The following is a 15,000-nucleotide window of genomic DNA, read 5'->3' on the forward strand; positions in this document are numbered from 1 at the left end:
GCTTTAAAATGTAGATTATAAGAAAACTACTACTACTTTATACTCTTTACATTGATTTTAATGTCAATTTTGCAGGAAATATAACTGTTGTATCTGAGCTCTTGAAGTCTGGATATAAGAAACTTGATGACAAGAACAACAATGGCCAGACAGCATTACACATTGCAAGTGTGAAAGGTCATGTAGAAATTACAGAAATGTTAATAAAAGCTTCAGCTTTAATAGAGGTTCGAGACGGAGAAGGTGTCACTCCTTTGCACGTAAGTTACTTGCATTGTAGTTGTTCATTTAAATTTTTGTGATGGTGGCATCATAGCTGGTGCTTTTCAGATTTTTTTTTTTTTTTTTTTTTACCATCCAACCAATCATCTACATATATTTAGCATTTAAGTGGGTTCTGCCTTATGTACAATCCTCAGTGTATTGGGATTAACAGAAAAGTTTTCATAGGAGATAAATATGGTGATGCAATAAATGCCAGTTATAGTGATAAATTATTTTTGTCCTGGATTTTCCTTCAGTATCCTGAGTCCTTTCAATTTTTGTGGCTTCATGGAATTATTCATATTTTCTTGTTGGTACACAAATGCAGACTTTTTTTAAATTAATCAGTGCATGCTAACAGCTGTGGGATAGATACTGTAGTCAGTTTACTTCAACTAAATAATTCATAACATCACACAGCAGACTACTCTACAGAGAGAGTCAAAACAATGCGTGTAAGTGCAGAAAAACATTAAAACAAATCCATACTACAATTTTATTTTGTATGACTAAAGTCAAACATCACTGGATGATGAAACATCAGAGGGAGACAACATTCACTCATCGGGAAAGCCATCTTTAAGGTTGGTATCCCCGCATGGCGACACAGTATTGTCCGCTAGCAAGAAGGAGCTCCAATAACAGCAAAGAACACACCGCTAACAGTACTGACTAGGTTCCAAACTCTCTCTCTTCACAACACCAAGTTCTCACCAAGTCTGAGTGGAACGCCCCACTGCCAGACTTCCAGGCAAGAAGCAGGGATGACAACTGAAGTGCCTGTAAAGAAATGAATAACATGCTCTCTCCCTCAGGAAAGAAGTTATCTTCTATCCTGTGAGAGCAAAAAAAAATCATATTTATCTGCAAGCAGATGGGAAGAACTCAATCTTACGCCATTAAAATTTGTGTTGAAGAAGTGTATGAATACTCCTATGCTATACAGCTGAATCCTAGCATAAAAACTTGTCTGCAACACGAACCCCTAACGTCTCGAACATCCCAAACACAAATTCTGAAAGATTAAAACATTACTACACTCCCAGAAAATGTAACTAGATAAAATCAAAGATACATAAAACATTAATATCATGTATCTTCAATATAACAAATGTAAAATGCTTAAGAGCAAAATGTAGCTGGGTCCTTTCTCGCTGAAGGGGCAAAATCCCCTTGGGAGACGGACCAGCATTACACATAACACAGCCAATGACAAAGCAGAGGAAAAGGTGTGAGGCACATCTACTGCAACTTGCATATGTACCGAAGGAACGTGAACATGGGAATCCTGGAAGGCCGTCTAAAAACGTTGATGGCCACGGGACTTTTGGGATGGATAAATATGAAAGAAACCATGGGCTTAAGTGAAAAAAAAAAAAAACCACGAGGTTTTAAGGCCGGTCAGTGACCATCTTCCACCTCGTATACGCACGAGTTGCCACATGCCACAGATTCTTTACTTTACAATCTTTTGATTGTTTTTTTAACCAGTTTCCAGCTGGCACTAGAAGACCTCAGGTTTGTTAGCTGTGAAAAATACAAATTGATTAAAAATTTGTCATTTTGTAGTAAAGTGTAGAAGCTGTAAAGCCTAACTTATTCTATGGGACTCTTGTATTGTTGGCTGTATACTCTATTCACTCAATAATGTTATCTAATTGTTGAGTAATCCAAAAGTGCATAGGCAGGGTTGTTGGGTATTTCTTCCATTTCCTGTAGGAAGGAACTCCTCTCGAGCAGACATTTTGTTGGTCTCATCTTCCAATAGCATTCTTTTACCAATTTCTACTGTCTTACATTTTTTGCTTTACAGTTTTTCAAGTAATTTCACTGAAATATTTATTCTAGCTTCAACTTTTCTGGGGTCAGAGATATTCATAATTGAAAATATAGTAAGTTTTGTGTTAATTTATATTGCATTTTCAGTTTATGAATGTTCATGTTGTTACATAATGCAATATCCTGGTAAAGTTTTTTAATATTCTTTAAAAAATATTCTAAATTTACTTTACCCTTATCTACAAATCTTGATTTTTCTTATATGTAGTTTACTGGTGCGTATGGATTATGAGGTAAGATTGCTAATTGTGTTCATGTAGTTTTGTGTGAAATTTAAGTTAACTATTAATTTTTCATGTCATGCCCATTGATCATATACAGCCCTCATACATGGTCGAAATGTCACCAGACTCCTATTCTGATGTCTTGGAGATAAAATAGGCCAATTAGCGAAGAGCAACTGTTTATGCTTGTACTTTTGATCCAACTGTAGGAGTATCTGCCTCTTTGTTTTCCCTTTCTCTGGACTGTAAACATCAGTGTAAGATCCTCTCCAGCTTTGTGTCAACAGTATTTATAATCTGAATTGATTTTCATTCATTGTGAGTCATTGAATTTCAACTTGTCTTACTCTGTGTTGCATATAATTCTGTAACTGTACTTATTGTTGATGTTAATTTTTTAGTTTTTATATAATTGAGGTTTATTATATTTTGTGTCAACATGACCCCATTAATTTACAGATGCCTATCTTGTGTGGTCAGCTTTCCAACAGAGGCACTCCAGAAGAAGAGGAAAAAGGCTACCACTTTTCCAAGTATGCATTTGGTAGTAGTCATTCCTTTCTATTTGTCAGATGTAATGCTTTTGTTTTGATCTTATACTGTTGTAGTTTCATTCTTTTTCCCTGATTTGCAGTCATTATTCATTCATATATTGCCAGTTGCCTCTCTTCATTCTCTGGTTTGGATAAGGTTTTGTACTTAATTGGTCTAAATTATGTAGTTTATTGTGGTGTGTAATTTCTTTCATGTGTGAATTCTTTCACCAGCTGGAAGTACTGCAAGTGCCTAGTTGCTGCAGTTCCTAGCAAATTTAAGTAAACTTGTTTCCCTCCACTTTGTTAGATGTAGGCATTTTCCCCAGGTGTTTTTGGTATTGTAATTCATTCTTAGTGCTTGTGGCTAAAATCCTTTTTGTTGTTGGTATCAATTTCAGCTTGCGAAGTTAGGTTCAGGAATCTGTTCCAAGTTAATTTTGTGTCATTTTTGTGCAATAAGTTAACTATCATATTAACTTTGTGTTCATGTTATTGTTTTTCAGCGTTGGTGTGTTAATTGTAACTCTACCTTTCTTTTGCACTTTCCACCATGATTGATTTGCTAAGCATAATATTGTTTGTGTTTTAATATTATTTGATAGAATATTCTGTTGTATTATTACCACTTTTATTTGTATCTTCCTTAATACAATGTATTGTGATGCTGGCTGTTTGTATTAGCAATGGTAGAAATTTCATGGATGTTATTGATTTTTTCATATCTTTTTACCATTTTGGTATCTCACCTGGGTTCCATACTGACCACTTAAAGAGGCACCTGCCCTCTTGTCTCATGCTGGTATGCAGGTGAGTTGCATTTACTGTCTGGAAACTTCACACACAATACATGCCAGTTTACCTATAGTTTTCATAATGTCATGTATTGTCTGTGCACCAATACCATAAAGTTGAGCCACACTTTTCTGAAAACAGACTCTTTCTACTTTTGCAATAGCATCCAGCTTTTCCTGGAGGCTTAAATGCTTCCTTGAATGCTTTTCTTGGATAAGAACCATGCATGAATCACGTTAAATCACAAGGTGTGGATGGGGTGTTTTTTCCCTCACACAAACTCAGCATTCCTTTTGGTGCATAATTTTAAAAAACAGTTCGGTGCTCGATCTGGAGGCGGTAACCCTCAAATTTATATTTCCATTTTGCACTGATATATCCAGAAGTACATTATACCACAGTCCGTTATCTCAGTGCGCTACTGGAGTTTGTTTTACATTACTAATACATATAAATTAGTAAAATTATTTGTCATGAAATTGTCCAAATGCCTTCGTTCCTCCTGTAAAGAAAATGTCAGTTACCTGGTAGTATTGGGCATGCATGGTTGTATCACTGAGCCTTGGGTAGGAAGCAACCTTGGGTAGGAAGCAACCTTAATCTTTGTACATATGTGCATTGAATTATACTTGGCAATGCAGTTGCTTTGTATACATCAGAAAATGCTCACACACACACACTTAAATATGTATAGTACAGTAGTGTACAAATTTCAGTAAAAGTTTTTGTGATTTATATATAATTTTGTTGCAGTTACTGATACCATGGCACTTCAACTTAACAGACAGTTGGGGGTTTGCCATCCTAATGTGTAACAAACTGTAAAGTAACAAAGATTTACATATAGCCTGCATGGTACCTTGAGCCAGCTTACATAGCTTATAATGTATAGAAATTCCATGTAAAATGATTAAAAACCTGAAACATTATTTTGTAATTATCATTTTCTACAAAAAATTAATTTACATGCCATTAAATTTCAGATGTATAATTGCAGAAGCTATTGCTTCTAAAAATAGATACAATTCAGTACTGCACGTAGAGAGTAGCCTATGAAAAATGTAGTAATTGTGTTAGTTTTATCTGTTTATGATTAAAAGGTATGTAAAATTCACAGAACTTATACTGAGTTATTCTTTATATTAATCAAATTTTATCAAGGGAATGTTAAGCTTATCAAAACTTGGAGCAAATCTGTCGGATTCCTGCACATGTAGGAATTGAAGGTAATGAAAATACATTCTTCCACTAAATTAGCATCCACTATTACCCCAACTATTTCATATGCCCCTGCATCAGACTGGATAGCATCTGTCAAATCTTTAATATGTCAAGATTGGCAAACAGATTGGTCTTCAGTACCATTATCAAACAAGCTGAAAAATATAAAATCTGAATTGTACCCATGGGTTTCATCATCTCAAAAAGCAAGAGCTAAAGAAGTAATCTTAACAAGACTGTATAGGTCATACTAGATTTTCTCATGGTCATCTGATGTCAACCCCACATTCTGACCCAATGAAATGTAATAGATGCCAGGTTCTCATGACTGTCCATTACTTACTTGTTGAATGCCCAAATTAGAATCAATAGAGGTAAAAAAAAAAAGTTTTTTAAAAGGGCTTGGGGAGAGGAGAGCAGAGCGAAAGTCAACACTCCAAGCCGGTTTAAGAAAGACTGATGTCATGAGGCTCCAAGCCCGGTCAGCGACCAACTTCCACCTCATTTACACATGAGTTGCCAGATGCCACAGATTCCTTGCTTTACAGTCGTTTATTGTTCTTTTAACCAATTTCCAGCTGGTGGTAGAGGATTATCCTATTGTTAAAATTGAAGGTTTGTTAGCTATGAAAAATACAAATTGATTAAAAATTTGTCATTTTATTTCCACTACACTTGTTATTGTTATTAATAAGTGGTATTTCAGCTTACCTCCTACCAACAGTTATAGCTTTCAAAAGATTCTTTACATATTTTGTATGTCACCCACTCCAAATGGAATAGGTATTACATTTCAGAACATTCCTTATTTATGAAAACTATAAAAAATGTACAACCAAAAAAGTGTACGAAGATGAAATTTACAGTGCGTATACAGGTCTGTCTGGCAGTAGCAACATGGAGATGATAAACAGAATGTTGTTTGAAAATGTTGATATGTGGAAAGTTTATGTTTTTAATGTCATGTATTTTATTATTATAACAGTTTATATTCTATTAATTAACTTATAATTTTCTACACCTAAAATTGCGTAACTTTCTGCTTAATATTAAAACAGCCAGTATTATGCCAAAGTTAGTCATGAATTATAAGATTATAAATGTCATTCAGTCTTAAATCATCACTTTTCATTTGTTATGTACCTGGTCACATTGTTCAGTTTTTGCCTAATTTTTGTCATGTTATTAAAATAAGATTTTAGTAATTTAAATGGAAGTCAGTTTTATATTTTATTCATTTCACTTTGGATACATACAAGATAATAGAAATTTTTTTTAAAACACTTAATTGAGGCTACCAGTCACCCTTGAACACAAACACTGCATTCATGTAAAAAGATACTCTTGTGTTCTTTCAACAAAGAAAGCTTAAAAGGGATGAACTAATAAGTAATATGTAAAGAGAAATAAAAAAAATATATAATGAATGAATTTAGCAGAGAAAACAAGATTAAAGGAACAACTGTAAGTAGTATTCAACAAAAGCAATTAAAGACAATCAGTAAATTTGAATACATTGTGAATTAGTGTGTGAATGCTGAAAGGCCACAAACTGTCCTGTTGCACTCTCCTTCAGGCCTCCCCAGTACATATTGACACACACACTCTCTCTCTCTCTCTCTCTCTCTATGGGCTTCTTTGATGTGATAAAACCAGGTTGCTGCATATTTAATTTCATTATGCATATTGCATTGTAATATCCAGGGTTTTACTTTGGCTGGCTGCTACTCTGTTTGATCCTGAGTATATTTGAATGAAACTTTTCCATTCTGATTGGCTTCTTCTGTAGCAGACCTTCAGTATTGGGTGCAGCCATTAAGATACATTAATATTTGTAAAGGAAGGAGCAGATCACGTATACAGTAGATTGTTTAGGTAATTCCCAAAAAATTTCCTCATTATTATTTTATCTCTCAATATTGGTGGCCTTTCGTCTAACGGGACTTTAGTGAAGAAGTTGAATTTCAGTTTGCTTGAATTTCAGTTTGCATGACTTTTAGTGCTGTATTTTTTGTTTCCATATCCTTGGATATGTGGCTCTGATTTATGTTAATATTGTATATTTATCCTCTATCCCAAGACAAACTGATGTTTCACTGTTTCACCTTTTCTAATAGATAGGTAAAGTTTCAGGTATGGGAAATTATTGACAGACATTGAACTATGTCAGTTTGTTGTGTATTTTTTCATATACATACCTGTATATGCATGATTGCTGAGTATTTGTTATATATTACAGCTTGCTTGTAGACATAATAGACCTGCTATAGTACGACTTCTTGTAGGCTTCGGTAAAGCTGACTTGCAAGCCAGAGCTACAAAAACAGGTACTGTACAGCAAATGACTAGTATTGTAATGAAATTCATGCATATTGCTGAAAGTAGTATTTGCATGTAACATGATTTTTGATGTTCAAAGGTTTCTTTGTTTTTCTATGTGGTACAACAGACATATGGATAACATTTCTGTTATTGTAGTGGACTTCTTTAATAACATTGCTTTTTGACACTTACAAACCCTTTTGTTTTACACATTTTATTTTATGCAGAGCTTCAGCCATTCAAAATTTACAAAGCCCTTGAGGTAGAAGGGTTACATGTGTTGATTACTGGAGAAATATGACTGAATTGATCATAAATTTTTGTTTGTTAAGCCATGAAACTGGCGTACTACATCCTGTCATTGTAGATCCACAGCTTTCTGATCATTCTCCATGCTCATTGTTAATGATTATGTTCATTGAATCAAAAATAGAAGTTTTTATGCAATAAAGAATTCTTGTATCTATTTCATCAAAATCCTTGTCATCATGCTTATATTCTTGTCTTGAGTGTTCTCAGATTCATGTCACATCTGTTGATAGTCCAGTGTGCCTGTGGCATCAGAATCCTTGGGCATATATCCCAGACAGTCATGTCACATTTCTTGAACCTACACTGCTGTTGACTGATCTTGTCACATTTCCCAGTTCTTTTCTTTGCTGAGGATTACTATTTTAGCAATAAATATTAGTTTAGTTTAATATTTATTCATTTCATGTTATTTATTTTATACATTTTCCATATAAGGAGTGCCCCGATCGCCGAATTTCACGGAATTGTCGAATTTTACTTATTGACAGTTTTCAACCGTTTTATGTTGAAGTAAACATATCCTGAAATGATAATGCTAAAAAATTTATATTACTCAGCGCTTGTATGATGCTGTGAACCACAAATTGTAAAAAAAAGACCAGTAAAAAGAATGAAGGGTATGAGTAGATCAGAATTAGACAGCGCTTATCAAGAAGTTGGAGCTCCAACGAAGCGAAGGTGTAAGCCTTTCCAGAGAGATGCTTATGGAGCAGGCCAGAATTTTGCTAAGGAACTAAACCTAACAAATTTCAGTGATTGTTCATGAGCTTGTTATACTTCTGGTAACACAGCACCATATAGTAGTTTGTGGAATGAGCCGGCAAGGCTATTTAACATAAGGGGTTTTATTAGGTGTGAGTTTTATCATCCAGGATTTTCTGTGGTCTGGCTATGGCCTGCTCCCAAGGTTGCCTGTTTAAAAGTCAACAAAGGAAATAATGTGGCTATGGAATGCTAAGATTCACAGGCAGAGTGCATTGTAGTGATTATATCACAGATAAAAACTTTGTTGAGGGGTGAAGTTTATATTTTCCAGTGGTTGTTAAATAGACTGGGATCCCAAAGATTTAAATGGTTTGGATATACTTATAGCTTATTTCTCCATGCTGATAGGTAAGGATCCAAATAAATTATATTATGAAAATTTATATTTTGTCAAAAAAAAAACATATGAAAGTAGCAGTATGAAAATCAGTAAGAGGTTCCAAGAATTCGGGTGGAAAGGGCATAGATGAAGCCCTAGACCAATTTGGAATTCAGAGAAATTGCAAAAGACAAAATGTGAAGAAAATTAATTTCATTTCTAAGCCAAGAAAGGGATAATTATTGTTGAAACATCAGAGAGTAGTATAATGAAAATTTTGTTCTTTTTATATGAGTAATTTTTCTTTAGTATCTTTCTTTGTTGCTGTGTTGTCAGTTTATGTATTGATCAACCATAACTGAATTCCAGTGGTGCTTTTTAAGGTTATTAAAAATTTAAATTTGGAAATTTAGATTTTTAATATTTCTGAATATTGAAGTTTTACATAACTGGTTTTATACTACTGTAATACTTGATTTTGTTGAGTATGTGTACAATTATTAATGTGGACTGATACAGTAGTATGTAAAGTATAAGTAGCAGTTTTAGCAGAAATCCCTTGCAAGAGCAATGACCACTCATGTTTCTTGAATTGCATTGTTAAATATGTAGTGTATTTAATGAAGCTTTTAATTTATTCAAATGTATTTGCCACTGTCTTGATGCTTAGTAATCTTCAAGTAACTTTAACATATATTTTTACAATGGTGGGATCAAGTTTGATATTAAGAAATGTCATTCTAGTATTTTTTTGGTCACTAGTAAGTGTAAAGAAAGAAATTTGAGTTTTTGATATGGTGCAAGCTTTATATATATTGTCTAGTGTGTACTATGCACTTAATTCTCATCATGTATTGCTTACTCAAGGTATGTTACTTCCATAAATTGTTCCAGGTGCTGTTGCATTACATGAGGCTGCTGAGAATGGTAGTGTAGATGCTGCAAAATTGTTGCTATCATTTCACGCTCCATCATGTCCACAAAACAAAAATCGAGAAATACCAGCTTTTTTGGCAAAGAAAGGTGGACATATGGAATGTTATAAATTATTAGGTATGTTTACTGTATTACATTCAGTTTTACAATTTTTATGCATTGCTGATATTTTTTAGTTTTTGATAGATTTCCAAGTACTAACTGTTTATTGCATGTATTTCTCTATTGAAACTTTTAATTTGCATTTTATTCTGAATTATCTGCATTTACGATTTGTCTTATGAAGCCCAATAATTATAATTAGCCGTATTCTCTGCAAAACTGATCCCTTAAACAGATTGAGGAGTTGAAAGATTCCCCAGTGTTTTTCCAGCTCACAGTCTTATGTGACCCATAATATTTTTTTGGTCATTAGTAATCTGTTGATTACCCAATTTCACGTGATCCAGACATAACCAGAGCCCAGGGAACAAAGATATATATAGTACACTATATAAATCTAAAAAAAAACACTGTATGGGTTTAAGGAAAATTGGTAACATTGCTTACACATAAACAGGCTGAGGAAGAGGTTTGAAGTGGCTGGGAGGCCAGAAGAGTTTAATTCCCCCTCCACGGGGGGTTGCAGATGACTGGGCACAATGGGAGGGGAGTGATAGTTGCTGTTTACAGGGAAAAGCACCACAAGAGTAGTTAGTGGAGACTGTGGGTGGCCAGGGAGATCATTTCCCAATTGGGAATGTAGTGTGGGATGTGTGGACGTGATGGTAACCAAAATTCTAAAGTCTACAGGCGCCACAATCCATATTACGGTACCCTAGATTGGTTAATGATGCCTTAGACAGTGTCACGCCAGATGTTTTGGCATAATATGTAATAACACTGTAACAAGTGCTTCAGTGGCATGATTGGTGTGGTTTTGGCCTGCCACCTCGGTGGCCACGAGTTTGACTCTTGGGGATTCCACTGAGGGGTTAGAGATGTGTATTTCTGGTGATAAAAGTTCACTGTCGATGTGGTTCGAAAGTCACGTAAAGCCTTTGGTCCCGTTGCTGAATAACCACTGGTTCCATGTAATGTAAAAGCACCATACAAACAAATACAAATAAACAAACAAAACACAGTAACTGTAATGGAAATGTGGTGTTTCATTTGCCTAATCATTTACTATGGTCTGCATGGTAGTTCTACAAATTTTAAATGTCAAATTCAATGAACTTAGATAAATCTTGGCCTAGAATGAGAGAGAGAGAAAAAAAGTCACCTTTTTCAGAATATACTGACATTTCCTCCATCTCTTTATTTATTATATCTAACTGTTAAATAAGTTAAAAAAGCAAAAGAGAATGATAAAAGTATCGTTAATAACATTATAATTGTTGCTTAAATGCTACAGCTATAAACAACTGAATGAAAACCGTTGGTTTGCTACAACTACTGAACTGAATCTGATAGCAATGTTTTGCTTGGATTTAAGCTATTGTACGATAATAAACAATTACCAAAGTTTTGTTACAAATGACTTTAAGTAAAATAGGACTGTTATATTTTTACATTATACATTTATTCGCTATCAAGAAAATATCAGTACGGAAATACGTATAGTACAGGCAGTCCACAGTTATTGGCAGGCTCAGGTAATGGGAATCTGGTTTTATGGTGCTGGTCTAGTGCCATAAAATCCGCGATTTATAGCACCATAAGGGGCTGAGTTTCGGTTATTGGCGCCATAAGGTGCCAACAGTAGAGTTATGGCGCCAGAACAGAACCCCCACTGATAACCGAGGACTCCCTGTATTGATTTCAGTTCAGGAATGTTAAATTCTGGTCTTAACTTTCATAAGTAAGTATTTTTAAAAATCTTATGATTTATACATTCTTTTAACATTATGAAAAGTACAATAAATTTATTTGCAATGATATATAGGTACATTATTGCTCTTTATGTTAGTTATTGCCATAATAATATAAAAAATAGGCAAATATTTTTTATTTTGGACTAATTTAATACAGTTCTTGTTAAACAACCCTAATTGTGTAGGAGGTAAAATATCTCTTAACACTCTAGATAACTCAGTGCTACCCAACCTCAAGGTATTTCTTTGATTGTCTTTGTTTACCACATATGATGTTATCAGATCCTATAAGCATAAATCTGCATGGTGTTATTTCACACAAAAATCTGTAAAATGTTAATTTGGGGTTTTTTGTCGTTAAAGTTAATTTGAGTATGTTGTCAGCTAAGTATAATAGTTTTGTGGATCTTTTCCTTACTACATCTGCAAAAGTAGTTTTGTTTATAGTAAAATTTAGATTTTTGTTAGCTAGTAAATGCTTTTGTGACACTCTTCCTTGCTACATCTATGAAAGTCCTAGGTAACATATATATATTTGGGTTGATAGTTAAGTTGTCACTTACAGATACCTTCCAACCATCAGGGCTAGGGAAGAAACATGATATCAAATGTAAACAATGTACAGTGGCAAGATGCACTTGAAAATATATTCACTAAGAAACCTGAGTTTAAGCCAGAAACGAAATGATAGTTACGAAAGGACAATGAATATTTTGATGAAAAGGAGAAAAATAAATTAATTTTCTGTAGAGAACAATGTGTTAGGTGTTAAAAGCACATCAGATTCACAAAGACTGACTCTACCTTCCACCAGAGGTACTGTGGAGCCAGATGTACATATAGACAGGTTGTACACATAGGAAGGATCCTTTTTCTGCCGGGTGTCTAGAAAATTGGACTGACATACATAAGGCTTTTGTAGAGTGGTGAGTTTGATAAAACAGATGACAAAAATATAAAACACTGAACACAGAACTAGCAGCTTACATAGTACATTAAATACATCTAAATAAGAATACAAGTGCTACAAAAAAAATAGTGATATCCTTTATAAGCACAGAAACTGGAAAATTAATTTAGATCTGCAACCAGGAGTACAGATGAACAGTGTTGAATGTGGGCGATTGCTACCTATGGATCCAGGTGGAGCATGTATGAATGCTAGTTCTCCAGTCTGGTATTACATAAGACTGAGTCTTGTAACATTCAAGACTATGGATGAGGGTGTATATGATTGTTGAGGAATAATAGTGCTCATTTATTTTGATTTCTTTGTCTTGTTAGAGTGTCACAACTAATTAAAACGTGCAATTTTAATACAAGAATGAGAATATCTACATACGTGTATATGGTAATTTTTCTTATTGACTATAAAAAGTTACTAGGGTTACTTGAAAGATTATAGAACTGATGCAGAATTCAAGATTGCTTCAATTTGCTTCACATTTTCAGTTAACCATCAGTGTCCTGTGCCCCAGTTGCCAATAAAAAGTTATTTTCATGGAAAAATTGATCGTAGTGATGCCACAGAAAGACTTCTAAGTGCTCCAGAAGCACGATCTGGGTATTTTCTCTTGAGACAAAGTCCTAGAAAACAGGATGTCTATGTGCTAACATTGAGGTTTGAAAACCAGGCATACAATTATGAAATATCAAGAAAGGTGAGTGCAGTTTGTTGTCTGTTTTATCTATGTTTATTTTTGGATATTTTTTATTCAGATAATGAGTTGATGCCTAATCATAAGAATTTCATTATATTGAGTGAATAATGTAGTACTTGAGAAATCAAAGCAAGGCTGGAAAATAAGGGTAGGAGGAAACTAGCTAAGCAAGAGAAGATTAATGTAATATAATAATGTGTACAAAGAGTTGCAGACCTGCGACTGGGTGAGGTTTTGACAGACCAGTTATAAGTCTGGAATGGTCACTAGTCGATGACTGAAAAATATTCCATAGAGTACAGCTATATTGAATTGTCTTAAAGCTGTACTACTATAATTTTAACATCTCTTTGATATTTATAGTGATTCCCTGACCATTTATCATTTTGTTACTCATATAATTTATCTTTCAGGAATCTCTTCATACTGTATAATTTTCCTTAAAATACAGTGTATTTTGTAATATGGCACATTTACATTCCAAGTTAACAAGGAATAAATTCAACTTTCCTCAGAGTTTGAAGTATATATACTGTGACTTTCTTCTCCTAAATTCATTATGTTTTCATAATATTGTTATTTGTTTTTTCATCATTTATTGTGCTTGTGGAGTGTAATGAGATCACATAAATGAGTGAATTTTGGCGAGCAATAGGGCATATCATAAAAGTAAACATAACACAACATTATTTATTGACGAAAATGAACTCTAAATGCTTGCAAATGGTAGAGGAAGGATAAAAAACAGGATGCATCAATAAGATTAATTTTGGGTAGTGGATGAGCATTTTCATGTTTGTGAAAAAAAAAAAAAAACCTACATAATCATGGTTCACAATATACTTCGGATAGTGAGGGAAGGGTTTACCATCTTCCTCTCCTTCTTGGATAATTTATTTGTTAATGAAGGCATTTTCATTTTGCCAGACATACTAGACTAAACAATAAAGATCCAAAAGACGTAAAAACATCAGAAGTGCTCTCGTGACTCTTGGTAGTGAGCAACTAAGGTACCAAACACTTGAAATGATTCTATTACAAACTTGTTGAAACATGCTAATTCTCAATAGCTAAGACTAATGAAAAAAATGTGCAGGATGGAAAACAGTTAGGAATAGGCAGAAGCAACATCTGATTTAATCAAGGTTCGTTGGTCTGAACTGTTTGTTCATATATGAAACAAACCCTCGGTCTTAACATTATGAAACCCTCGGCCTTAACATTATGATGAATTTTCTAGCACCAGCTGGAAACCGGTAAAGTTAACAAAATTGTGTCTGCAAAGGACTACTGGCATCTGTGCTTGGTCACAAGTTATGTGGGACCTCCTGATTATATATCACTTTAGTCAGTGTTATTTATTTTTATTTTCTGTATTGGTGAAATGTGGGTGATGTTCAGTGTATGGGAAACGTCTTTGAATGTAGAAAATGTCTCGATGTATTTGAGTTGTGATGCCATAGAGTACAAGATGGCGGCAGCTTTGGGTGGAAAAGAAAACAACAGAACATTCAGAAGAGGACGTTCAGAACTGGTGTTTGGTAGGGTAGGAGAGAGCTCTCTGTCTTATACAAGTTTGTTGGTTGTAAGTCATGTTGTGGTGTTGTTCAATGTCTCAAGATGGAATATACTGGGACCAAGGAATGTGAACAGATGGGTAGATTGTACATTTGTGGCATATAGGGAAGATTTGGGTGGAAAATATTCAAACTGGTAGCAGAGCATGGTTGATTAATGTTGGTTGGATTAGATAGTGAACAAAGGGAAATAAGATGGCAAAGGGATTGTCCGAGATTTAGTAGGATACAAGGAGAGTACAAAGGATGGAGAGAACAAGTCGAAGAGTGGCTAGTGGTGTGTGGAGAAGTGAAATATCCGGGGATAGAGATAAGAATGAGCTTAAAAGGGAAAGCCCTAGAAGTAACAGAAGGAATAGATAGAGATGAACTTAAG

General features: G+C 34.3%; 1 protein-coding gene across 4 annotated transcripts in view; it reads left to right on the forward strand.

The window, feature by feature from the left end:
• The window catches only part of LOC135214841 (tyrosine-protein kinase Shark-like), a 111,489-nt gene that overhangs the window by 38,846 nt on the left and 57,643 nt on the right, over positions 1-15,000 (forward strand). For all 4 annotated transcript variants that reach the window (XM_064249246.1, XM_064249247.1, XM_064249245.1 and 1 more), the window contains 4 exons: positions 76-260; positions 7,116-7,203; positions 9,489-9,647; positions 12,839-13,047. In XM_064249246.1, the coding sequence (XP_064105316.1) occupies positions 76-260; positions 7,116-7,203; positions 9,489-9,647; positions 12,839-13,047 (641 nt within the window). The remainder of the gene's footprint in view (positions 1-75; positions 261-7,115; positions 7,204-9,488; positions 9,648-12,838; positions 13,048-15,000) is intronic.

Source organism: Macrobrachium nipponense, chromosome 46, assembly GCF_015104395.2.
Source record: "Macrobrachium nipponense isolate FS-2020 chromosome 46, ASM1510439v2, whole genome shotgun sequence".
In the NCBI taxonomy this organism is placed as follows: domain Eukaryota; kingdom Metazoa; phylum Arthropoda; class Malacostraca; order Decapoda; family Palaemonidae; genus Macrobrachium; species Macrobrachium nipponense.